The 25,248-nt window shown below is 22.4% G+C and overlaps 1 protein-coding gene and 1 long non-coding RNA gene across 2 annotated transcripts; one reads left to right on the plus strand and one right to left on the minus strand.

The window, feature by feature from the left end:
• Nucleotides 1–1,234: 1,234 nt before the first annotated feature.
• LOC122501455 (phospholipid-transporting ATPase IF-like) lies at nucleotides 1,235–23,442 on the plus strand. Its single transcript, XM_043610924.1, has 19 exons — nucleotides 1,235–1,892; nucleotides 5,931–6,035; nucleotides 6,112–6,366; nucleotides 7,881–8,033; nucleotides 8,491–8,786; nucleotides 10,892–11,106; nucleotides 11,314–11,600; nucleotides 11,718–11,897; nucleotides 12,007–12,154; nucleotides 12,232–12,374; nucleotides 15,463–15,702; nucleotides 15,896–16,038; nucleotides 16,150–16,309; nucleotides 16,421–16,729; nucleotides 16,836–17,022; nucleotides 17,114–17,259; nucleotides 22,318–22,421; nucleotides 22,758–22,980; nucleotides 23,156–23,442. Exons 1-19 carry the CDS (start codon nucleotides 1,890–1,892, stop codon nucleotides 23,222–23,224), a joined length of 3,366 nt encoding a protein of 1,121 aa, XP_043466859.1. The 5' UTR covers nucleotides 1,235–1,889; the 3' UTR covers nucleotides 23,225–23,442.
• On the minus strand, nucleotides 19,247–20,594 carry LOC122501458. Its single transcript, XR_006301567.1, has 3 exons — nucleotides 20,440–20,594; nucleotides 19,758–20,219; nucleotides 19,247–19,595 (listed from the first exon to the last, which is right to left on the minus strand). It is a non-coding gene; the product is annotated as an uncharacterized LOC122501458 (long non-coding RNA).
• Nucleotides 23,443–25,248: the final 1,806 nt, after the last annotated feature.

Raw genomic sequence — 25,248 nt, forward strand, 5'->3', positions numbered from 1 at the left:
CCAAAATATGAAATGCGCATTCAAAAGAGTGAGAGTGTACAACAGATCAGTAGAAATTTCTATTCTATCACTACTTCGTGAGCGCATCAAAATACATGGAAAGGGTGGTCCCATTCCCCGGCCCGGGTACTTTTTTTGTGAGGTTGTGTAATTATTTCAAGATAAATCAGATAACTCAAGAATTTATGAATTCATATGAGATTTTTAACAAACTGTTAAGGAGTAAATATTCTACGAATTCAATTGAAAAATCATCAAGTTTATACTGTTCTATATTAACAAAAATTACAATAAATTATAAATACAAATTTTAATTATTTTACATTTTAACAAACTGTTCGCCTTTTGAAAGTATATTTTTAATTTTTAATTTCATTATGAGCGTCAAAGGCAAATATTTCTCCATTTTAATATTTGTATTATTTTCCACCGCTATTGGCATTATAGACAAAATTCTTAGAAATTTATTTTAATTTTCAAACTTATTTTAATATTTTTAATTTACTTATATTTTGCGACACCTGTATTAAAAGCTGTGTAAACTTATTTATGTTAGTATTAATATCTGCATGGAAAAAATAAATTAGTAAAAATTTTCAAATCACGAGTCAAAATTGAAATCGTAGTTTTGATCCATTACGACAGGATTTCTTCCCAAGTTCAAAAAACATGTAGGAGTTTTGGTATTATACGAATTTTTGTTTAATTTCATGAATTTGTGTGAATATTCAGGCCTTCGATATTATATAGGACTTCATCGACTTTCTTCGACTTATTTTCAAAAATTGAGACTTTTTCGACTTTTCTTTCAAATATTGCAATAAAATACCACATTTTTAGTATAAATTGCAACTTATTTCGATTTATGGTAGATATTACCTTTTATAGTTCAAGATCAGATTCTATGCAGACCTATAAAATTGCGATTGTTTCGTAATATTAAATTATTAAATTTATTATCAGCTATTAAATACTTAACGTCAGTTATAATAATGATTCTTAAAGAAAAATGAATTTGCGAAAAAAGAAAATAACTTGTTAACTTTTAGTCATTTGGATTATATGCGCTTATCCTTATCTCTATATGGACTTCCACCTCGTGTGAAATTATTGTTTCCGTATAACTACTCATAGGTAGAGTGTGGTTATAGATGTGCCGAACGATAAAGAAATTGATCCATTATATATGTTTAAGGATAAATAAGCGACACTATTAGTTGTCAGTGTACTACGAGTCGCTGTGTTCGTTAATTCGTTTACGTTATTATTAAAGCGGAACTCTTAAATAAATCAACTATCATAACATCCTTTAATTATTCAGAAATATTTCTTTTTTATATCAAACTTTTCTTATTTAAAAAAAAGTGAACCTAACAAGTGGTTTAAAATTTATTAAAAAAAAATTTTTTCTTGAAAATTATTTGTTTAATAGTTGTCTTAAATAAAAAAAAAGCCGGTTAGCTTAAAATAAAAGTGGGAAAATGGTTAAATTTCTTAAATTGACATTAATGGTTTGTAATTATAATTTTGTTTGGATTAAAAGGTAATTTTGAACAGGGTTAGAAATTAAAAAATCAGAGTGAGTCAGTTTGATGACTGATTACGTTTTTCAATAGAAATCCGGACCGCGGTCGGTGTATCACTGTCGAAACTCGCAAACAATTCCCCACTCTGAGACTTATCCAAAAATTAGTTATTAGTTAAATACCTCTTATCTACAGCAAAGCCAAAACTATACCTTTACTTACTCTCACTTTTATATTCTCACCGCAAAATATACAAAAATGTCTACATAATAACATCATTTTCTCATCTTAATTTGTGTCTTTTTTTCGGGTGTCAAATAATTCATTGGATTAAAAAAAAGTGAATATTAAGTTTTATATTCAATGGTAAGTTTCAATTTTAAATTTTGTTATTAATTATAAATTAAAATAGAAAAAAATCAACACAGAAAAAATGTATTTCATTCAAACAATCGCTTATCAAATAAATATTTAGGTGGATCAAATAATTTTTATTTAAATCAACTAAATCGTAGTATTTGCTCAAAATACTAAAATTATTGCTTTAAATACAATTTATTTGAATTAAATAAAATTTACTTGATTCAATTAAATATTTATTCGATAATAGTCAAGCAGTCGGTTATTTAATTCATTTTTTAAAGCACAATTTTTTTGTTTCATAAATAATATATTATGTAAAACAAACTTTCCTAATTTATAAAATAGAATTTTAATCAAATAATAAACCCGCACTAAATATGTAAATATTTTTAAATTTATTCATTCATAACAATCATATTATTATTAATTAATATAAAGTATGAACTAATATAAATTATAAAGACTGTGATTTAAATAAGTAAATGAAAAAACAAATATTAAAGATATAATATAATATAAATTAATTAATACCAAATTAATAAATATAAAAATTATAGAAAAAATAAAAATTTTTTTAAATGTAAATAACTTTAACTTGTCTTTCTGGTGTTCATTATAAAAAAAAGGACATTAAAGTTATCTATTTTTAAATTTACAATTATGATTATACAATAATAGAATGTAATATAGTCATTTCTAATATAGTACATAAATATCTAGATTTAAAAGTCCTTGAATGACTTTTTTAAGTTACTCTGTAAATTGTGTTAATTTTATTTTATTAAAAATTGCGTGGGTATGGTAACAAAGAAAATGATTCTGAATTTTTATTTTAAATAATATATATTATAAAACAGATATAGCTGGTAAGTTTGCGGCAAGTTTGTTTTTCCAAACATAAGGTGTCGTTCATATACCATGTGGACAATTTTTTACCATTTTTGACCCCCCCCCCTTCCCCTACATTCAATGAAACTTGAATAATTTTGTTAAACAAATATTTAAATACTTCTTATTTGTTTTTCCACTCGAAGAATTTCAATTTCAAACCTTTTAAAATTTAATAATTTCTAAAAATTGCCTTCTAAAATTCAAAGATTTTCTACAATTTCTAACTAAACTTTATCTCTAAATCAATATTATGTTGAATAATTTTCTGAAAGTTCTTCGAGAATTCAATTATTTAAATACAAAAATTCAATTTATTTATAAAAAAAAAATGTAACCGTTCACGTTTTTTTAAAAGTTTTCAAAAAATTATAATATAAAGAAATGTTTAAATAATGTGTGAAACATGTAATAATGTAAACAATATTTTCAAAAAAATTATAATAAAGAAATTCATAAATAATGTGTGAAATGTTTTTCAATGAGATACAATTAAAATAATTATTTCAAAACAATTAAAATTTGGTAACAAAAATGATTCAATTTTTTAAAAATATAAAAAAAAACAGCTTTTTAAAGAATTTTAATTAAAAATTTTGAACATGATTGTTTCCTCCAAACTTATAAAAACGATTTTAAAATGTTTCAATGTTATTATTTATTATTCGTGTTTGAATTTTCAGAAATATGTTATTGAATTTTAAAAAATTAGAATGAATTCAATTATTCTCAAAATTTGCAATTAAAATTCTTTAAAAGCTGGTTTTTAAAATTTGTAATAAAACACTTGAAAAACAATTATTTTCAATTAAAAATTTTACCTAATTTCAACTATTCAAAAATTTTTTAATTATTTTTGAAAAATATTATTATCGTAAAAAATGATTCAAAAATGTAATTTTGAGATATTTGCCTGTAGTTATTTTTAACATTATTTAAAAATCGAAATGAGTTGCATTTTGTATTAAAAATGTGGTATTTTGTTGAAATATTTTGAAAAAAAATAAGAAATCATTTTTTGCAAGTAAACATAAAGTAGGTACATTTAAACTTGAAACTAAATTATAATGTTTAACTCATCTGGGAATTTTTAAATATATCGATAAACATCAAATATGTGGCGGTATTGAAGACAGAATGTTATACTTATAATTTTTTTTCCGGTTTTTCTTTAAGTTAAATAGAGATAAAAAGAAGGAATCATCCTTAATATTAACAAAAGATAAAATTATATCATTTTGTAAGCAATAATTTATCATTATATTGTCATTGTAAAATCTTAAAAAATGTTTCATCTATCAATGAGTAAATACGGCGCGGCGAAGTGAATGTTTTAGAAATAAAAAGAATTGCCGGAAATCGCTATAAACTTAAGGTTCCATAGATAGTAATTAAGTATTACCATGACATTTTTTTAAAGACGAAAATAATCACTAAAAAAATATGAAATTTTTAGAAAAATATAAATGATTGTATTTTTATTGCTCTTTCTCAAGATTTTGTGCACCATTCCGTGAGAAATTTTCATCAAAAGAATTTTTTTTTTTGAAACAATTTTTTTTTTAATTTTGTATGAAAAATAAGATAATACTTACTTTTTTATTTTGTTCCTAAATGAAAATATGATTTTTTTAAATTCAATTTTTTTAGAAGCAGAGGACTTTTTAAACTTTTTTTTTCTAATCCTAAACTTTATTAAAAATTAAAGCAAGAAAAAATTGCAACTTATGTTTAATTATGTTTTTATTTTTTTTTGGCCTAAACTATATGGAACGATAACATGTTTAATTATTTATTAAATAAATTTGAAACATCAATATAATAATAAATTATTTGAACAATTTAATTAGAAGGGGAGGGAAAATAACAAAAATTATTGATGGGACACTTTATTTTGTAATTATTGTAAATTATTATAATTTATAAAATAATATATTATAATTATTATTATAAATATTTTATAAATATTTTATAAATATAAAAATATTATAAAAACAAATAAATTCTAAAAATACAATATTTATTTAATTATTTATTAATAAAATATTTTATTGAATAAATAATCATATATGTTTTATATTAATATATAAATATTAGCGAATATATAAGAATCTATTGAAAGTCTCATAAACAAAGCAAGTAATTGTTCCAAGTGTGAGAATTAAATTATGAATTATAATCTTAGATGTTAGTAATAATTAACGTATACCAATAAAAACACTTCAGTTTATCGTCTCAAATCATTTGTTAAACATGAAAAAATTTCTTAAAAAATTTAACTTTTCAACTCTAAGTAGAATATATTTTTTTAAAATTATAATTCTATACTCTTTCTAATCGTAAATATTTACTTCCTTAAATGAGAAACTACATGTATGAATCTATAACGGTGAGCCATTTTTTACTAAATTATTTTTTCTAATATTTCATAATCAAAATATTCCTTTTTTTATTTTATAAACAGAGAAAAATTTGATAATACTAAAAAGAATAATTGTTATAAAAAATGTTTTTTAGTGAGAAAAGATAATTATTTTCATAGAAAAAAGTTTATTGTATTTTTATTATTTTTTTTTAAATGTCATTCGCAAGTTCATTTTTACAGAAAAATTTACATGAAACCTGCGAGGTTTCTGTTTGTTAAATGTGGGGTATATTTAAAGCAATTTTACAAATTTTTATTTTAATTTGTAATAATTATAATTATTTTTAGAGTTTCTTTTAGCGAAAAAAGGGTTTTATTGGAATTTATTTTCTTTCATCACTAATTAATGATAAATGATAATGAAATTCCGGTTTTTTTAAGAGTTTAGTAATTATTTTTAAATAAAATATGAAACTATAAATAGTCTCGTAAGAAATAAATTTCAATGAATTTTTTTTTAATTTTCAAATGACAAAAGTAAAAATGTGATATTTACAGTTGCAATATTTATAATACATACGCATAAATGTGGGTAGACAATAATTATTCGCCGAATGCGTCATATAAAATGCGGAAAATCGTAAATGCACAGTTTCTGAATTAATTAATATTCAATCACACAATTAGATAATAGAATTTATTATTAAAATATATGTAATTTTATTCAGAAGCGGAAGTCAAGTACAAAAATAAGAAATTATAATTCACACTTTTTGTTTATTTTCCAGGGTAATGAAACTTCAATTGTTTCCGATTACAGAACAATTCAAATAAACTGCAATAATGTGCCTTCAAAAAATCAATTTTACTGTAATCGTATATCGACAAATAAGGTATTTTTTAATATATATATTTTGTTAAAATTTTTTTCTTTTCGAAACAAAAAATAATTTAAAAATTTTATTTTAGTACACACTGTGGAACTTTGTACCAAAAAATCTTTACGAACAATTTAGACGATTGACGAATTTTTATTTTTTAATAACAATTATCATTTCACTATTGATCGATTCTCCAATTTCACCTTGGACGAGTGCTTTGCCATTGTCGTTCGTCATTTTTGTCACTGCTTGTAAACAAGGATATGAGGATTTTCTTCGTTACAAATCAGATCAACGGGTCAATTTAACTTCAATTGAAGCTGTTCGGAATAATTGTCTTCAGGTGAGAGTTAAATTTTCTATATATATTTACTTAATTAAATATATAAAATATTAGTAAAATTTTTAAAAATATATATTCAATTAGTTATTAAAAATAGTGAATTTATAGAAGAATTTTAGTGAAGAACAGTAAAAAAAAATTAATTTTGGAATAGTTACAAATATGATTGCAGAAATTCAATCATTTTCAATAAGCAATAAAATTCTTCGCAAACATTCAATTATGTTCAAAAATTTTTTAAAATTCTTTTCAAAATTTTAATTATTTTTATAAATAATAAAATTCTTCGGCAATATTCAATTATTTTCATAAATTTTCCTCAATTCAATGATTTTTAAAAATAATTCAATTATTATTATTTAAGCAGTAAACGGGATTATCTTTAAAAATGAATTAAATTGTTTTTAAAAATAATAAAATTCTTCTCTGAAATTCAATTATTTTTTAAAATTGTAATTAAATTCTTGGCATAATTTCAATTATTTTCAAAAATTTTCTTCAACTCAATGATTTTAAATATATGTAATATTTCAAAATTTTACAAAATTCATTTCCAGAATTGAATTTTTAAAAAAAATTTAATAAAATTCTACGTAAACATTTAATTATTTTAGTGTGATATTATATTGCTTTTATAAAAATCCATAATTTTAATAATTTAAAAAATTATTTTCATCAATAATAAAAATTTCTCAGGAATTCATTTATTTAGAAATTTTTTATGAATTTCTTCGCAATAATTCCATTATTTTCATAAACAATTAAAAATTGTTTACAGAGATTCAATTATTTTCATAAACATTTGAATAAAACTCATTGCTGAATTTGAATTATTTTTTACACAATTATTAATCGAATTTCTCGAAAAATAAAATTATTCTTAAAAAATTTTATTAAAGGTTCATCAAAAGAATTTAATTATTTAAAAAATTGTACACCGAGTGATAAATTCAAATCAATATTATTTAAAAAATTGTTTATGAACAATTCTAAAATTCTTTATGAGAATTCAATTTTGGGAAACATTTAATTAATCAATACATTATTTATTTTTATATTTAAATAATTGAATTCTCGTAAAATTTTCTAATAAAAATTTAAAAAATTAATTTGAAAATGAATTTCATTTAAAATTTTAGATAATAATATAATTGAATATTAAAAGCATTATAGCATGAATTTTTTTTTAAATAATTGAATTTTGAAAAGGCTTTAATATTTAAAATCTTTGAAAATATTCTGTAGAATTAATTTTTTCGAATAAGTTTAATTGAATTTTTTTTAAAATTATTTAAAGTTTTTATTTTCTAATATACATTTAATTGAAGAATATTTCCGAATATAATTGAAATTTGGTAAAATGGAATTATAAAGAAATGGATTTGAAAATTGTCAAAGTACTTTTTAAAACATTATTAAAAATAATTGATTTAAAGAAGAATGTTAGTGAAAAATTGTAGAAAATAATAATTGTTAAAAAAAAATTTCATATTGTTTATTAAACAAATTTACAGAAAATATATTGTCAAGAAATAATTGTAGGGGATTTATTGAAAATTAATCGAAATGAAGATGTCCCGTGTGATTTGGTTCTTCTATATAGCAGTGAAACGTCTGGTTATTGTTACATTACAACGTCCAATCTTGATGGAGAAAATAATTTAAAGGTAATGTAATTTATAAACAGTTTATTATGTTTATTTGAATTAAGTTTAAATAGATGATGAATTCACTCAAATTCACTTGAAACTTGTTATTCGGGGGTTTTTGGGGTCATCATTTTGAAATTTTGAAATTTGACTTTAGATTCGTAATCAGCGACCCCGAAAACCCCCGAGTAACAAGTTTTATGCAAATTTAAACAATTTAAAAAAAATGTCCGCCATATTGGATCCGCCATTTTGAATTTTCAAAATTTTGAAAATCTGACTTCAGATTCGTAATCAGCGACCCCAAAAGCACCTGAGTAACAAGTTTCAACAAAATTCAATCGCTGGATTTCTCGGGGGTAGAATAGGGCAAATTTTTGGTTTCGGTTAAAAATTAAAATTAAAAATATTTCTTTTAATATTATATCATAATGAAGTAAGAATGCAGGATGTTTATATATCTCTTTTATTGCAGACTTTATATGTGCCTAAAATTTTATCCTCATGCAACATGTCAGATATTGTTGGCTTGAAAGCAGTTGTAACTTGTGAGCATCCACAAGCCGATCTGTATTCTTTTCATGGCAAACTGGAAGTAAATATGGAGAGTGAAACAATAAGTAGAACTCTCACAATAGACAATGTTCTTCTACGAGGATCAAGACTTAAGGACACGGATTACGTAATTGGTTGCTGCATTTATACTGGTCAGGATACAAAATTATCTCTCAACTCGAAACAAGTTGTAAATAAATTTTCCACAGCCGAGAAGTAAGTTAGTTTTACAATAAATTTAATATAGATCACCTTCTTTTCTTTGCGAGTAAAAATTCATACTTAAAAACTTGAAAATAAAAATATTGCTTTTTAAGAGATAACAATTTTTTAAATTTCATAAAAATAATTAATAATTCAATTAATAATAATTTTCAAAAGAATTCTTATACTAGAAAGCAGGTGTAATATGAAATTATTAAAAAATTTGCACCAGATAATTTTTCTTTTAAAGTGAAGTGCAAGATAATGGCAACTGTAAGTAGTGTGTAAGATAACAAAATAAATATTGAGTATAAATTTTCATACTGTAACTTCGAGTTATCTTGCGTTGAACATTTAAAAAAAAATTTTTTATTGCAAATTTTTTTTTTTTGTTAAACTCATTTTGCACTTATTTTTTTAATAAAAATTATATATTTTCCTTTATATGATTTAGAAACATTTATTGTGTATTTGACAATCAATAAGTGTTTTAAAAAAATAATTAATTACATTTTAATTTAATTAATAATTAAAAAGTCAGGAATTTTTATAAAAGTACTGGAAAAAATTGAATTTTGGAGAAATTACAACTGATTGCAGAAATTCAATTGTTTTCAAAAGTAATAAAATTCTTCACAGAAATTCAATATTATGTTCAAAAAATTTAAACACAATTCTCTTCAAAATTTCAATTATCCTTATAAATAATCAAATTCTTCTCTGAAATTCAATTATTTTCAAAGATTTTAATAACATTCTTGGCAAAATTACAATTATTTTCAAAAAATTTCCTCATAATTCAATGATTTTTAATATCCACTATATTCATAAAATTTTCTAAAAGAATTTATAATTTTAAAGAAAATTTTAAAAAAAGAAAAAAAAAGAATTTAATTACTTAAAAAAATATTGATAAAATTCTAAGCAAACATTTAATTATTTTCATCATAAATAATAACATTTTTTACAAAGATTCAATTATTTTCATGAATAATAAAACTTATCATAGAATTTCAATTATTTTAAAAACAAAATTTTAATCGTTTTCCTCGAAAAATGTAATTATTCTTGAAATTTTTATTAAATTACGTCGGAGAAAATTCAATTATTTAAAAATTTGTTAATAATAATTCTTTATAAAAATTCAATTTTTAGAAACATTTAATTATTTATAATAGATTATGTATCTAAGAAAAATTGATTTAAAAATGAATTTTGATTTAAAATTTAACAATTCTGTATAATCGATTTTTTTGAAAAAGTCCTTTTTTTAAAAATTATTTTCAAGTTTTTATTTTCTAAATATTTAACCTTCGGAGAACACACCTCTTTTTTAGGTCATTTTTCAATGTTCAACCAATTTTGAACTGTTCATCTGCTTAACCTAAGGATTTTTTGAAAATACAGTTTAAACTCTGTAAAATAAGTCTGTGTACTTTAAAATCCTTATAAAAAATATTAAATAATAGATAAAAAGCTTTTCGCAAAAAATCGTGGGGTCAAAATGATCCCGTGTGTTCTCCGAGGGTTAATTGAAGAATTTCCGAATAATCGAAATCTCGTAAAATTAATTCGTAAACATTTCGTTCTATTTCGTAAACAAATGGATTTGAAAATATGTACTCAAAGAATTTTTGCAAAAATTATTAAAAATAATTCATAACTGAATTCTTGCAAAGAATTTTTGAAAATTATTATATTTTTCGAGGAATTTATTTAAAATTTTATTAAAAATGATTGAATTCTTGCGAAGGATTTTATTAAAAATTTTTGTAAATAATTTAATTTTTTTTGAAAAATTTTATGGAAATTTAAATTTTATAAAGGTTTGAGTTTGGAATTTTTTTTAAATCTTAATTCCTATGGAATAATAATAATAATTAATGATTAAATATTTATTTAAAACAATTGATGTTTTCGAATAATTTTACTTTTGAAGAAATTTGTAAACAAATTTAATAGAACATTTTTTTGAGTATCTAATAATTTTTAGAGTGAATCAGAATATTCTTTAGGATCCTTTTTGAAATATATTTAAATTTTTTAATCAAAGCTGACATCTTTGATCTTTGGCAAAGAGCTTATTGAAACCATGCTTTATTTTCTTTTCTTTTCAGGTCCATAAACAGATATCTAATGGTATTCATCGCACTTTTGATAGTTACATCTTTAATCTCTGTTATACTCCAACAAATATTTAACTACAATTCCAAATGGATTGCATATTTGGGAGAAGCCAAATTAAAGAAATTTTACAAAATCTTAATTAGCATACTTAACTTTATGCTGTTGTTTAACTACATTGTACCGATATCTTTGTATGTTACTGTAGGTATGAAAATATTTTTCTTATTTATATTCTCTGAATTATTTTTAAACTAATTTTAGTTTATGCGACGTTGTTAATGAATTTGAAGACTAGGACGTATATATGCTTTAAAATTTACAATATTTTTTTTGGCAATTCGTTAAAAATCTTTAAAATTTGAAAATGAACAATTTAAAAATATTCTTAGAATATTAAATATTCCTTTTTCAGAAATGCAAAAGTTTCTTGGTTCCTTATTTTTCACATGGGATCTTGAAATGTATGACGAAGTTACTGATCAAGCACCTCTGTCCAACACGTCCGATTTAAACGAAGAGCTTGGTCAGGTGGAATATTTGTTCACTGACAAAACTGGAACATTAACGGAGAATTTAATGGTGTTCAAGCGCTGCTATGTGAATGGAAATGTTTATATGGAAAGAGATTGTGATGGATATCTCCATCTTTTGCCCCAAAGTGGAAACGAAAATGAAGCAGTGAAGCTTACATCTTGGCATGTAAAATAAAATTGTATTTAAAAATTATATTTCACGCATCTAATTCTTATGTAATATATATATGGTTTCAAAGTTGACTAATAATGTAAAAATAATTTTAATTATTATGTATTTCAGTCGGTGCTGTGGCACTTTTGGTTGGGTATTTCACTTTGTCATACGGTTCACATAGCGTCACCCAGTCAAACAGCAAATGCGATTAAGAAACGAACGGAATATCGGGACAGTTTTAAGATGAAGAAAATAACAAGAGTTCATAGTTCTCTTCTTATGCATCCGTCATTGCCAGAATATCAGGTAAGAAGAGAGGAAATTTATTCACTTTAACTAGTGAGCATTTGACTATATTTACTATTAATTGAATAAATCTTTTTTATTGTTTTTTCAATGCTACGACGTAATGCAGGCAACTTCAGCTGATGAGAAATCTTTAGTGGAAGCAAGCGCAAGATGTGGAATTGTACTTCTGTCTGACTTTGAGGATAAAATAGAAATTAAAGCTAAGGATCAAAGACTTACTTTTAAAAGACTGGAAACTCTTGAGTTTACTTCAGGTAGAGAGAGAGAGAGAGAGAGATCAAAATTTAATGCTTCATTTTGGTTTAAAATTTTAAATTGTTTTTTTTCATAGAGAGAAGAAGAATGTCCGTAATTGTACAGGATTCTTCAAACGACATATGGCTATATTGTAAAGGAGCTGATTCCTCAATTTTACCGCTTATTGTTGAAACAGACATTGATGAAGTATCTGCTCAAGTGTTTGATTTCTCGATGGTACGTATTCTACATTTAATTATATAATCAACTTTGTTAATATGACAAAAAAATTACATTTTTTCATAGATATATCTATATTTATTTACATATATTTTAATATATATTAAAAATTCAATATTTTATCAGGTCTAAATTTTATATCATATTAAAAATTTTAAGTTCTTTTTTTTGCCTCTTTTTCTTAAATTTCTTCTAAAACTTATGAGAAAATCAGTTTTCCATTACTGACAAAAGTCAATTAATAAAAATAACTCACTTAATTAAAAATTATTAAATTTGTTTAATTTATTTCTTATAAATGTAATTACAGTTCCCCCCATTAATAGATATTTATTTCTTATTTTTCTTACATATAAAAATTAGCATTTTTAAAAAAAATGTGGCAAATTTTTACAAATTTTTAATAAATAATTTTAAAATAATTAAACTTACTTATCTATAATTTGTATTCTTAAAATAATTTAATTTTTAAAATTTTATTACTTAATTTACTTAAATATTTCATTTTAAATATTCAATTTTTATTATAATTTACTACATTTAAAAAGTTTTAATTTAATTTTTATTACATTATTTATAATTTTCTTGTAAACTTAATTTTATAATTAAATTTTTTATTATAATATTAAACCCTACTGGTCCTTGAAGTCCTGGAATTCCTGGTAATGTCCTGGAATTTGAAAAAATGTCCTTAAATGTCCTGGATTTTCCATATTTTGCTTTTCAATATTCAATAATTTAAAAATTTTAGGACTCAAATTTAAAAAAATAATTTTTTTGATCTATCAAAAAATAGTTTCAATTTGTCGTTTGATTAAAGAAACTGGTATCTACAATAATGATTTTTAACTCTTTTTATAATAAAATAAATATTTTTGTTCAAGTAGGTTAATTTAAATTATGTTAATCGTAATATGAAATAATATTACACAGGGTTGCCACAAAATTTAAATTTTGTTTTTCCCTGATTTCCAGACAAAATTTTCATTTTTCCCTGACCCTGAAGAACATGAATAACTTCTTTTTTAAATAATTATATTTCATCATCATTATTTTTCTATAGAAATTAAGATTCTCAAATTCAATAATTTATGGGAAAATTATTATAAAACATGAAGAAATCGAGTCTTCGATTCGAAGTGATCGATTTCCTCATGTTTTATATTAAATTTAAGATGACAAAGTAATAAAATCATTATTTTATTTCATAAGAATATTGTAACTATAGATTCAAATTTTCAAAGATTTTAATTATAACCCTTTTCAAAATTCAATTATTTCTAAAAATTCACTCTATAATGTTTTTAATCTTTTTAATATTCAATGATAATTTAAAATTTTAAATGAAATCCATTTTTTAATTAATTTTTATTAGAAAATTTTCCGAGAATTCAATTATTTAAATACAAAAATAAATAATTTATTCAGTGTGTTGCATATTTTTTAAAATTGAATTTTTATGAAGAATTTTATCAAAATTTTTAATAATAATTGAATTCTTTCGGCGAATCAAAAAAAAAATGTAATAATAAATGCAATTTTCTATCATTTTATTTGAAATTTTATAAAAATAATTGAAATTCTGCGATAAGTTTTATTATATATTTATGAAAATAATTAATTTCTTGTGAAGAATTTTATTCAAATTTTTTTAAATAGGTAATTGAATTTTTCAGAATTTTTAAAAACTTTTTAAAAATAATTAAATTCTATCTAGAAATTTCATTAAAAAATTGAAAATAATTTAAATCTGACAAAGAATTAGAAAAAAATGAAAATGTTTATTTTTAAAAAAAGAATTTAATTCTTGGGAAGAATTTTATTAAAGTTTCTTAAATAATTGAATTGCTTAGAAGAATTTTATTTTTTATGAAAATAATTGAATTGTTTCGAAGAGATTTACAAACATTTTTGACAATAATTGTATTTCTAGAAAAAATGTTGTATTTTACGAAAATAATTGTCTTCTATGACCGATTTTATTATAATTTTTCAAATTTATAAAGCATTTTATCAAAATTTTTAAAAATAATTGAATTCTCAAGAAAGAAAATAATTATGATTTCTAGCGAATAATTTTATTCAAATTCTTTTAAATAATTGAATTCTCATAAAAAATATATTATTTGTGAAAATAATTGAATTCTTAAGAAGAAATGTATTGAAAACAATTGAATTGTATAGGAAAATTTTATAAAAATTGCAATTTAATGAACTAAATCTTGCAAAGAAATTTGTCAACATTTTTTTAAATAATAGAATTATTAAAAGAATTTTATTTTAATTTTTCTAAATAATTGAATTTCTCAGATTTCTTTAGAGAAACTTCATTAAAAAATTTAAAATAATTTGAATTCCTGTTAAATTTTTATTAAAATTTTGCTTAAATAATATAGAATTCTTTTGGAAAATTTTATTAAAATAGTAGATATTAAAAATAATTGAAATGAGGAAAATTTTTGAAAATAATTGAAATTTTGCCAAGAATTTTATTAAATTTTTTGAAAATAATTGAATTTTGGAGAAGAATTTTATTATTTATAAAGTTAATTGAAATTTTGACGAGAATTTTTAAAAAATTTTGAACATAATTGAATTTATGCTTATGCGAAATTATTTAAAAGTTATTTAAAAAGAAATTATTGTCAAAAATAGAAAAAATTGAAGGGTTTGTATTAGAATTCTTGGCAATTTCATAGTTTATAAGGCAATAACAAAAAAGACACAAAAATTCAGAATTTTCCTATAAATTCTAAAAATTTAATTTTTTCCAGTATTTTTAGTAAAAATCCCTGACTTTTCCCTAAATTCCTTGACTTCCCTGACTTGTGGCAACTCTGTTACACATATAAATGTCCTGGAAAAATAAGAAATCTGTCCTGTAATGTCCTGGAATTTTAAGTCATATTTTCAGTAGACACCCTGAAGTTTTAAAAATATTTCACTATTTACGAATCTGAAGTCAGATATTCAAAATAGTGGATCCAATATGTCAAACAAATTTAAAAATTTTAATACTAATTGGATGTATAAAACTTATTGCCTATATGCTCTATTTTGAAACAATTAATCACTTTTCATACAGAGAGGTTATCGAACACTTGTAATTGGTTATAAAAAGCTGGATGCTTTGGAGTACGAGGAATTGATGAGAAATGTGGAAAATGCGCGTGAAAAAATTGGTGACAGAAGAAAAGATGATATTTCTAAAGCGTATGATCTTTTCGAAAAAGGCTTGACATTATTGGGTGTTACTGCAGTCGAAGATCGTTTGCAAGATGACGTTTCGCATGCAATGGAAAGTCTCAAAGCTGCTAACATAAAAGTACCTAACTTGTTTTATTTCCTACATTAATTTTCTCATACTTTATTAAGTATTAATAATAAATTTATTTATTAATAAAAATAACGGAATTGTAAAATTAACCTTCTAAAATATTTTACTATAACAGTGCAAGTAGAGAATAAGAATTTATTTTTATACAATAAACAGAATATTAATTTTTATTTTCGTAAAGATTTGGGTCTTAACAGGAGACAAAGCGGAAACTGCTGAAAATATCGCCTTTCATTCGGGACATTTTAAGAAGGGTACCGAGGTCTTGAGACTTATGAAGGAAAATTCCGTACAATCATGTTTTGCTACACTCATACACATTGAGTAGGTATACTTTAAGAAAATTAAAAAATTATAAGCTGTATTCTCTTTGTAAAAGAATAAAATTAAGAAACAATTGCAAAAAGTTGTTTATTCGACATTTGTAATTTACAGAAGGAAAATCAAATTAGAACCTCTTGCCAATTATGGCCTACTAATAGATGGATCTAGTATGGCTTTTGCAATTACTCATTTTCCAAGTTTGCTGCGTAATGTAAGTCAAAGTTGTGAAGCTGTCGTTTGCTGCAGAATGTCTCCTCTTCAAAAAAGTGAGGTATGCAATGTTATTGAAAGATCAAAGAAATATCATTTATGTCCAACAAGAAAAGAAAAGGACCAAGATGTGAGTTATTAGTTTCTGCCATGTATTTTTTTCTTTTTTCAGATAGTGCATTTAATAAAGAATTCTAAAGAGAAACCTATTACAGCAGCTATAGGTGACGGAGGAAATGATGTTTCAATGATAAAAGAAGCACATATTGGTATAGGTATCATGGGCAAAGAAGGTCGTCAAGCAACAATGAGTGCAGATTTTGCCTTTGCCAAATTTAAGTTTTTAAGAAAAGCCCTATTAGTTCATGGGCATTGGTATTATATTCGAATTAGTAATTTAATACAATACTTTTTTTACAAAAATGTAGTCTTTGTAACGCCACAATTCCTATTTGAAATTCATAATGGATTCTCTGAACAAGTAAGAAAAATTAAATTTTTTTATTGAATTATGTAGAGAACTTAAAAAAATATTTAAAATAATAGTAAATAATATATCTATTTCATTATTCTTCGTATTATTGCAGGCATTGTATCACAGTTTCTTTATGATGGGTTACAATGTCATATTTACATCTCTTCCAGTTTTAATGTACGGTCTTCTGGAACAGAATTATTCTGCAAAAACACTCTTACAATCGCCTCAATTGTATATTCTTCATAGGAAAAATAGTTTATTGTCAACTAAACAATTTTTAATTTGGTTCCTAACAGGTTGGTTTTTAAAAAATTAGTGTGCATATGGTAGTTGAATGTTGACAGAGAAGAAACTGTCATTAATGTTTAATATTGCAATAATTAACAGGAATTTGGCAAGGCTGTGCAATTTACTTTTTATGCCATTTTTACTGGATAATAAATCCGGTAATTTTACACGACAGTACTTCCGCAGACCATTGGACTTTCAGTACTTGTATTTTTTACATAGTAGTTTTAACAACAAATATTCAGGTAAATTATTACATAATTTTATTATTTCAAGCTTCGTACTCATCTACTAAAACCTACTATTTACTACTTTTCTTGCTACTATTTCTGTTTTTTTTTCATTTCCACTACTTATTTAAATTCTAGAAATAAAAAAAATCTTCTCAATTATTTTCAAAAAATATTCGAAATTCAATTATTTTCAATACGTATCTAGTATTTTCATAAAATTTCGCAAAAGAATTCAATTATTTAAGAAAAAATTGACAAAATTCATCAAAAATTCAATTAGTTTCATAAATAATAAAATTCTTCTCAAAAATTAAATTATTTTTGAAAATTAAAATTCTTAGCAACGATTCAATTATTTTCATAAATAATAAAATTCATCTTAGGATTTCAATTATTTTTAATACAATTTTATCTGAATTGATCAAAAAATATAATTATTTTTAAAAATTTAATTTCAATTCCTCGAAAAAATCAATTATTTAAAAAAATGTTTTTTTAAATTCTTTGAAAGATTTCAATTCTTTACAAAAATCATAAAATTTTTCATAGGAATTCAATAATTTTCAAATATTTTAATAAAAATTGTTGGAAAGAAATCAATTATTTTACTACAATTTTAATTAAATTTTTTAAAAATAATTGAATTATTCTTTTAGATTTTAATAAAATTCTTCTTCTTTAATAGAATTCAATTATTTACATAAATAATAATTCTTCGAAAGAATTCAATTATTAAAGATAAATAACAAAATTAATCCCGAAAATTCAATTATCTTCATTTATATTCATCACAAGAATTCAATTGTTTTAAAATTATTTTTAAAAAATTCTAATAAAATCGTTCGCAAGAATTCAATTATTTTCATAAATAATAAAATACTTTTAGGAATTTAATTTAGTTTCAAAAAAATTTAATAAAATACCACACAGACATTCAATTATTGTTAAAAATTGTAATAGATTATGATTTCTTTGTAAAATTTAATTATACCTATTTTTAAAAACTTTTCGCATTTCAATGATTTTCAATATCTACTATTTTCATAAAATTTCCAAACAGAATTCAATTACTTCAAAGATTTTTTGTAAAAATTCTTCGTAGAAATGAAATTATTTTCATGAATAATAAAAATTTCTCAGGAATTCAGTTATTTATTTTTTATTTAAGTAATAAACGGAACTATCCCCTTTTGTACAAAGTACTCTTAATACTAATTTTATTGCACTAAGCAAAATTACTATAAATATTATCAAAAATGAAACATAAGTGGCTGAACTTAAAAATAGTGAATTACATTCATATTTATTTATTTGTTTATTAATATACGTTCCTAGGGCTAATAAGCCCACAAAGGAACAGTTTGCATTTTACAATTTCTGCATATACAAAGGAGTATAAAAAAAAGAAGTAGAATAAAACAATATAAACTTAGCTGAGTAGTAGAACCTAATAGCAATTATATATAATTATAGTGCTTAATGAAATATACCACGACATTAATATCAATATAATTAATATCACTACATATATCTCTAAAAAACAAGCTGACGCCTTTTGAAAATTCAGAATTTAATTTCATTTAAAAAATAGTAAACTATTTTCAAAATATTTAATGCAATTCTTTGCAGGAATTCAATATTATTTTCAAAAATAATAAAATTCTTCGCAAAATTTTAAATGAATGCCTTAAAAAATAGAGTCATTCTTCAAAATTTTATTAAAATTCTTTATGAGAATTCAAATTTCAGAAACATTCAATTATTATTCAATAAATTATTATTATTATATTCATATTTAAATAATTGAATTCTTGTAGAATTTTTTAATAAAAATTGATTTTCATTTCATAAAAATGAATTTCAGTTAAAATTTTAGATTATAATTGAGTATTAAGAGCATTTAACGTGAATTTTTAGAAGTAATTGAATTTTGAAAAGGCTTTTAAATTATAGTCTTTGAAAATTTGAAGTATGAATTTTTCATAGTTTTAAATGTTTAGAAAATGTTTTCTATTTTTTTTAATCATCCAATTATTAAAGATATCGTTTCTTTTATTTGGAAATTTTCTTTTCAAGCTTGCACACTCTTGAATGTATTTAAAATACTTTTGAAAAGATAAATATGTTTTTTCAGTTAACAAATATTCTTGAATTCCAATTTTGATATTAAACTTTTCATAGTTGGAAAGTAATTTGTTACTCCTTTTAAGAAATGTTTCACAATTATTTCTAATTTTACGAGCTGCACAATGAATTAGGAATTCAAAATTTTTATCAAAGTCAAGCAAAGTATTGTAGTAGATTTGTCTTAGATTTAAATACGTTTCATGGATCGTTAAATTTTTATTCTGTAAAGATATAAAATATTAGTTTTCTCTTTAAATTATTTGTAAAAATTAAACGCTTTTATTGAATGCTAGAGTAATTTAGTTAAATTATTAACTAAATTACTCTATTAAAATAATAATAAATAATACCTATATAAAATTTATTTGAATTCAGTTACATACTTTTCTGTCCGAATTTATTCTGTTTTGAAAATCATTTATTTCCTTATCCTTCTGTGGACAACGAAAGACGTTTAATACCCAATAATATCTTGAGATTTCGTCACTCTTATGTAATAAAAATTTTCTCGATTCATTGATTATTTTGTAATCATTTTCTTTAAATATTTTGTTTTTATTTCTACATGAATTCATATCATGTAGATCATTTTTTAAAAATTTTAAATATCTAATAATTTCTTTTTCATGTAATATCATAAGAGTTTTATTATTTAGTGTAGTTTCAGTAAATAATAATTCAAAATTTTCAAGATCTTCGTTTAAACTGTTTATATCAAGTAATGCATCATCTTCATGAGAGCAATTGCCAATTAAATATCTGTTGCTATATAATTCGTTAACAAATTCATAGTAGTGAGAATTTATTCTCTCTTTTATTGGGTTTAGTTCATTCCTTTCGTTTGCCTGCAATTATGTTTAAAAAATATTTGTTTTTGTCATTTTTAAACATTAAAAACAGATTTTATATTTGTAATCAGAAACCCTAATAATTCCCAAGTAACAAGTTTCTAGCAAATCCGATTGATTTAAAAAAAAAAAAAAAAAAAAAAAACCGGACCTGATCTTGTATTTCTGTGCAATTACTAATTAATATTAATTATTATCAATTAATAAAAATACTTACACTTTCATCAACAGCACTTGCTGTTAATAAAAACACTAAATTCAAGTAGAAAATAATTTTGACACAAGAATTACTCATTTTCACTTTTTTTCCAAACTTTTTACATTATGAAAAATTTTTAAAAAGTCATCCTCTATTTATCCTTGATTCTAGTATCTTTTTTTTGCAAGAACTATAAAAAAGAATTATTTACAACACCCAGTCAAATCGCTGCGGTATTAAAAAATCGCGTAATGTACATTTTATTATTGGAAGTGATTACAAAAAATGCTACGTTTGCTTTAATAAATTCAAAAACTTATTTATAGTAAAATTCAATATTACAACAAAAGTTTTTTTTATATTAAAATTTTTCAATTATTTTCAGAAATTTTTTTCAATTCAATGCTTTTCCAATATCATTTTATCAATTATTGTCAAAAATTTTAATTCAATTCTTCGTAAAATTTAATTGTTTTTAAAAACTTTTTGTAAGTCAATGATTTTCAATATTATAATAATAATGTTACTGTAACATGTAACTCCTTCAAAATTATTTTCATCATTTCAATTCAATTAATATTTTCTACAATTTTTAAATAAAATTCTTCATTAAATCCATTATTTTTAATAATTTTCGAAAAAGTTCTTTGTAAATTTTCAAATCCATTTGTTTACAATCTCAATTTTACGAAATTTCAATTTATTGGAAATTCTTTAATTAAATATACATTTGAAAATAAACTTAAAATAATTTTTAAAAATTTGGATTAAGCTTTTTCAAAAAAATTATTTCCATAGAATTTCTAATTAAATGTATGAAAAATTCAAATTTTCAAAGATTTTAATTTAAAACTTTTACTGAAATTAATTTTTAAATCAATTTTTATTAGAGAATTCTATGAGAGTTCAATAATTATTTAAATAAAAACAGATAATTTATTGAATAATTGAATATTTCTTAAAATTTAAATCTTATACATAATTTTATCAACAAATTTTTAAAAAATTGCATTCTTTCGACGAATTTTAATAACATATTTTTTAAGAAAAATTTTATTTTTCGAGGAATTCGATTAAAATTGTATTAAAAAGTAATTGAAATTCTGTCAAAATTTGCTTTTAAATAATTAAATTCTTTTGGGAAATTTTATTAAAATAATACCTAGATATTGTACAAGTTATTAAATTAAGAAAATTTTTTGAAAATAATTGTTGCAATGAATTTTATTAAAATTTTTGAAAATAATTGAATTTTATTACTTTTGAAAATAATTGAATTTTTCTGATGAATATTGTTATTTATGAAAATAATTGACTTCCTCCGAATAGTTTTATATTTTTTATAAAAATAATTAAATCCCTGAAAAGAATTTTTAAATTTTATTCAAATAGTAGAAATATTGCAAATCATTGAATTAAGGAAAGTTTTTGAAATTAATTGAATTTTGCAATGAATTTTATTAAAATTCCTGCAAAATAATTGAATTTTGTGGAAAATTTTTTTCTATTCATAAAGATAATTGAAATGTTGACGATAATTTTTTTATAGATTTTTTGAAAGTAATTGAATTTCTGCGTAGAATTTGATTAATTTTGAAAATAATTGAATTCTTGTGATGAATATTGTTATTTTTATGAAAATAATTGAATTTTAAAATGAATTTTATTAAAATTCCTGAATAAAATTAAAGTTTATCGAAGAATTTTGATATTTATGAAGATAATTGAAATGCTGACGAGAACTTTTTGAAAATAATTGAATTTCTGGGAAGAATTTTAATTATTATTACATGTGTCGATACGATTTTTCCACTGAATGAAGCTCTGTGTAAAAATCGCAACGACTTTGACATCCCCTTGAGGTGAAACTTCATTATATTCTTTTTTGATTTTTAGATTTTATTACACAGTTGTTATTGGTCTACGCTTTTTGTATCCAGTATAGTATTATCAGAAGCAGTATTTTACATTGCTGCTTTCATTTATTGTTCAGTATTTTTGTAAGTATTTTCAAATTATTATATGTGTCTTCATTTAAACAATATAATTTCTCTCCATTAGAATCAATAAATCAAAAATTTCGAAAATATTTCTTATTGTTTTCTAGTACATTATCATATATATATTTTATTATACAAACATTTAGATAATATATATAAGATATAATATTATATAGATAATAATTGACTATATAAAGAATAAATTTAATAGAAATCTTTATTCATAAAGTAATTTGCAATAAAATTTTAATATCCTTTTTCAAAATTACTTTGCAAAAGAAAATACCTCAAATGTTTTTTATTCTCTATTTTTAAATTAAAAAATTGCATTTTCAGAAACCATGATGGAAAGATTTATTGGGTGTTTCATAAATTAACAATGTCGCCAACGTTTTGGTTATTAACTGTTTTGGCCCTTGTCATTTGCTTAGTACCAGATATTTTAATAGTGGTTTATAATACTTATAGACCTTTGAAGTTGAAGTCTAAATTTGATCTCAGTAACCAATCCAGAGTAAATAATGGATTTGTGTCATCTACAACAGATATTCCATTACAGGTACAACATATATTTTTTTGATATATGAATATTATTTTTTCCATTTACATTGGAAGCAATTTTAGTTCTTTTTGTTACTGTCCATCTATTGGTTCCATTTTTTGCTTTATCCAAGTACTATAATGCTTTTACTTATCAATTTCTTATTTAATTAAAGTAATAACTATTTTTCCAGACAAGGAACAATAATTTTAATCGACTTCTTAGATGGAAAGGAAATTTCTCAATCAATAACGGTGCTTGATATAAAAAAAAAAAAAAAAAAAAAAAAAATAAATAAATATAATAATTTATAAAATATGTAAATAATTCACAAATATAAATGATACTTTGTGTAGCGTACGAAATGAGCTACCTTGATTTTTTTCAAAATTTTTCATGAAGCGGTTCAGGAGATTCAGATTTTTGAAAAATGACGTTTTTTATGTAATTTTTTTTTAAATGCTTATAACTCGGTCAAAAATTGATCAAATTAGACGTTTCTATAATGGAAAGTTTTGTTTTCACGCATAGATTTTAATAAAAATATTTAAAAAATTTTTTAAATAATTTACGATAAGGTTTTAAAATGTTTAAAATAAAATTTCATTTTTAACAATGTATGTATCGATCAATTTTTTTCAAAATTTTTTGTAAGAAACTAGCACTAAATTAACATAATTAATAAGCCTTGTCCGATCGTGGGAAAATAAAGGGATCTATTTATTTTAAAATTTTGAAATAAAAAAAAATTTTGAAATAAATTGATCGATACACATACATTGTTAAAAATGAAATTTTATTTAAAAAATTTTTAAATCTTATCGTAAATTATTTTTAAATTTTTTAAAAATATTTTTATTAAAAACTACGCGTGAAAACAAAACTTTTCATTATAAAAACGTCCAATTTGATCAATTTTTGACCGAGTTATAAGCATTTAAAAAAAAAATTTACATAAAAAACGTCATTTTTCAAAAATCTGTATCTCCTGAACCGCTTTATGAAAAAATTTGAAAAAAATCAAGGTAGCTCATTTCAAAGAGTGCTAAAGGAAAAAAAAATATTTAAAAAAAATTTGAGATGCGAAAGCAAAATGATTTCCGATTTGGCCTGGAATGCCCCATAATGAATTTGTGCAGAACGCACACAATTATCCAATATTGTATATACGAAACTGTACTTCCATGAATGTCTTAAATAAATTATGATGTTATGCACTTTTACATTTGTACAGCTATCGAAAGTTATACGTGGCCTATAATTGTATGAATCAACAAATTCATACCTTTTTTATGTACCATGTTCATTGTCAACTAGGCATTAAAAATCATACTTCCTTTGTTATGAGGTCTTTTATTTTTTACCACCTAATTTAGAAATTTAGAAATAATAAATAATTTAGTAACAAAGATTTGAAAAAAATTATGACGTTTTACAATAGATATTCGACGAAGTCTAAATGAATAGTATTTTTTTTGTGATGTTGTGTGTAATTAATTGTTGTGTCTGCGAGTGCAGCTTGTATGCTGCCGTCTTGACCATTGTACAAATTAAAAAAATTGTTATTGACGTTCTCATTTGCTTAATTGCTTTATCGTTAATTCTCATATGTATATATCGTTCTGTTATTAATAAAAAGCATTTAAAAAATAAAATAAAATAATAACGCTGAGTTCACCGCCCAGTAAAAAAAAAAGTATTCAGAATAGAGAAAAAGTATTGGTGAAGACGTTCGGTGAATGCGTTTTCGCGACAAAACCGTATAGTTGGTTCCAGAATGGACTTGACGCATACGCAGACGCGACGCGTCCCCATTTGATTAGCATTGGGACGCGTCGCGTCTTCGTTGCGTTTTGGCTCATTCTGGAACCAACCTATTGGTGGGTTACGGTGAATACATTTTGCTTACCGTGAATACATTTTTTTTAAACTCTCGTTTTAAAGATTCATAAGCAAAGTTGAGAATATTTATAAAGAGCGTAAGTGACCTGAAGTATAAAAATGACGATTGCGAGAAGGAAATAAGAAATTTTGAGAAAAAATGAAAAATTAAATGTGACAAACCTACAACGTATGATGATGAAAAGGAACATTGACGATACCGACAGAAACTTGAGAAATCCAAGTAAATGTATGTGAAACAGTAAGTTCCGCCGGTAACGTCAAAGTTCCTTTTAATCATCGTACGTTGTAGGCACAGAAAAGCATATGGTAATTGATCAACATTTTACAATCTGTTTGTCACATTTAATTTTTCGTTTTTTCTCAAAATTTCTTATTTCCTTC

This window comes from Leptopilina heterotoma, unplaced genomic scaffold, assembly GCF_015476425.1.
Source record: "Leptopilina heterotoma isolate Lh14 unplaced genomic scaffold, ASM1547642v1 Lhet_21, whole genome shotgun sequence".
NCBI classification, from domain to species: Eukaryota; Metazoa; Arthropoda; class Insecta; order Hymenoptera; family Figitidae; genus Leptopilina; species Leptopilina heterotoma.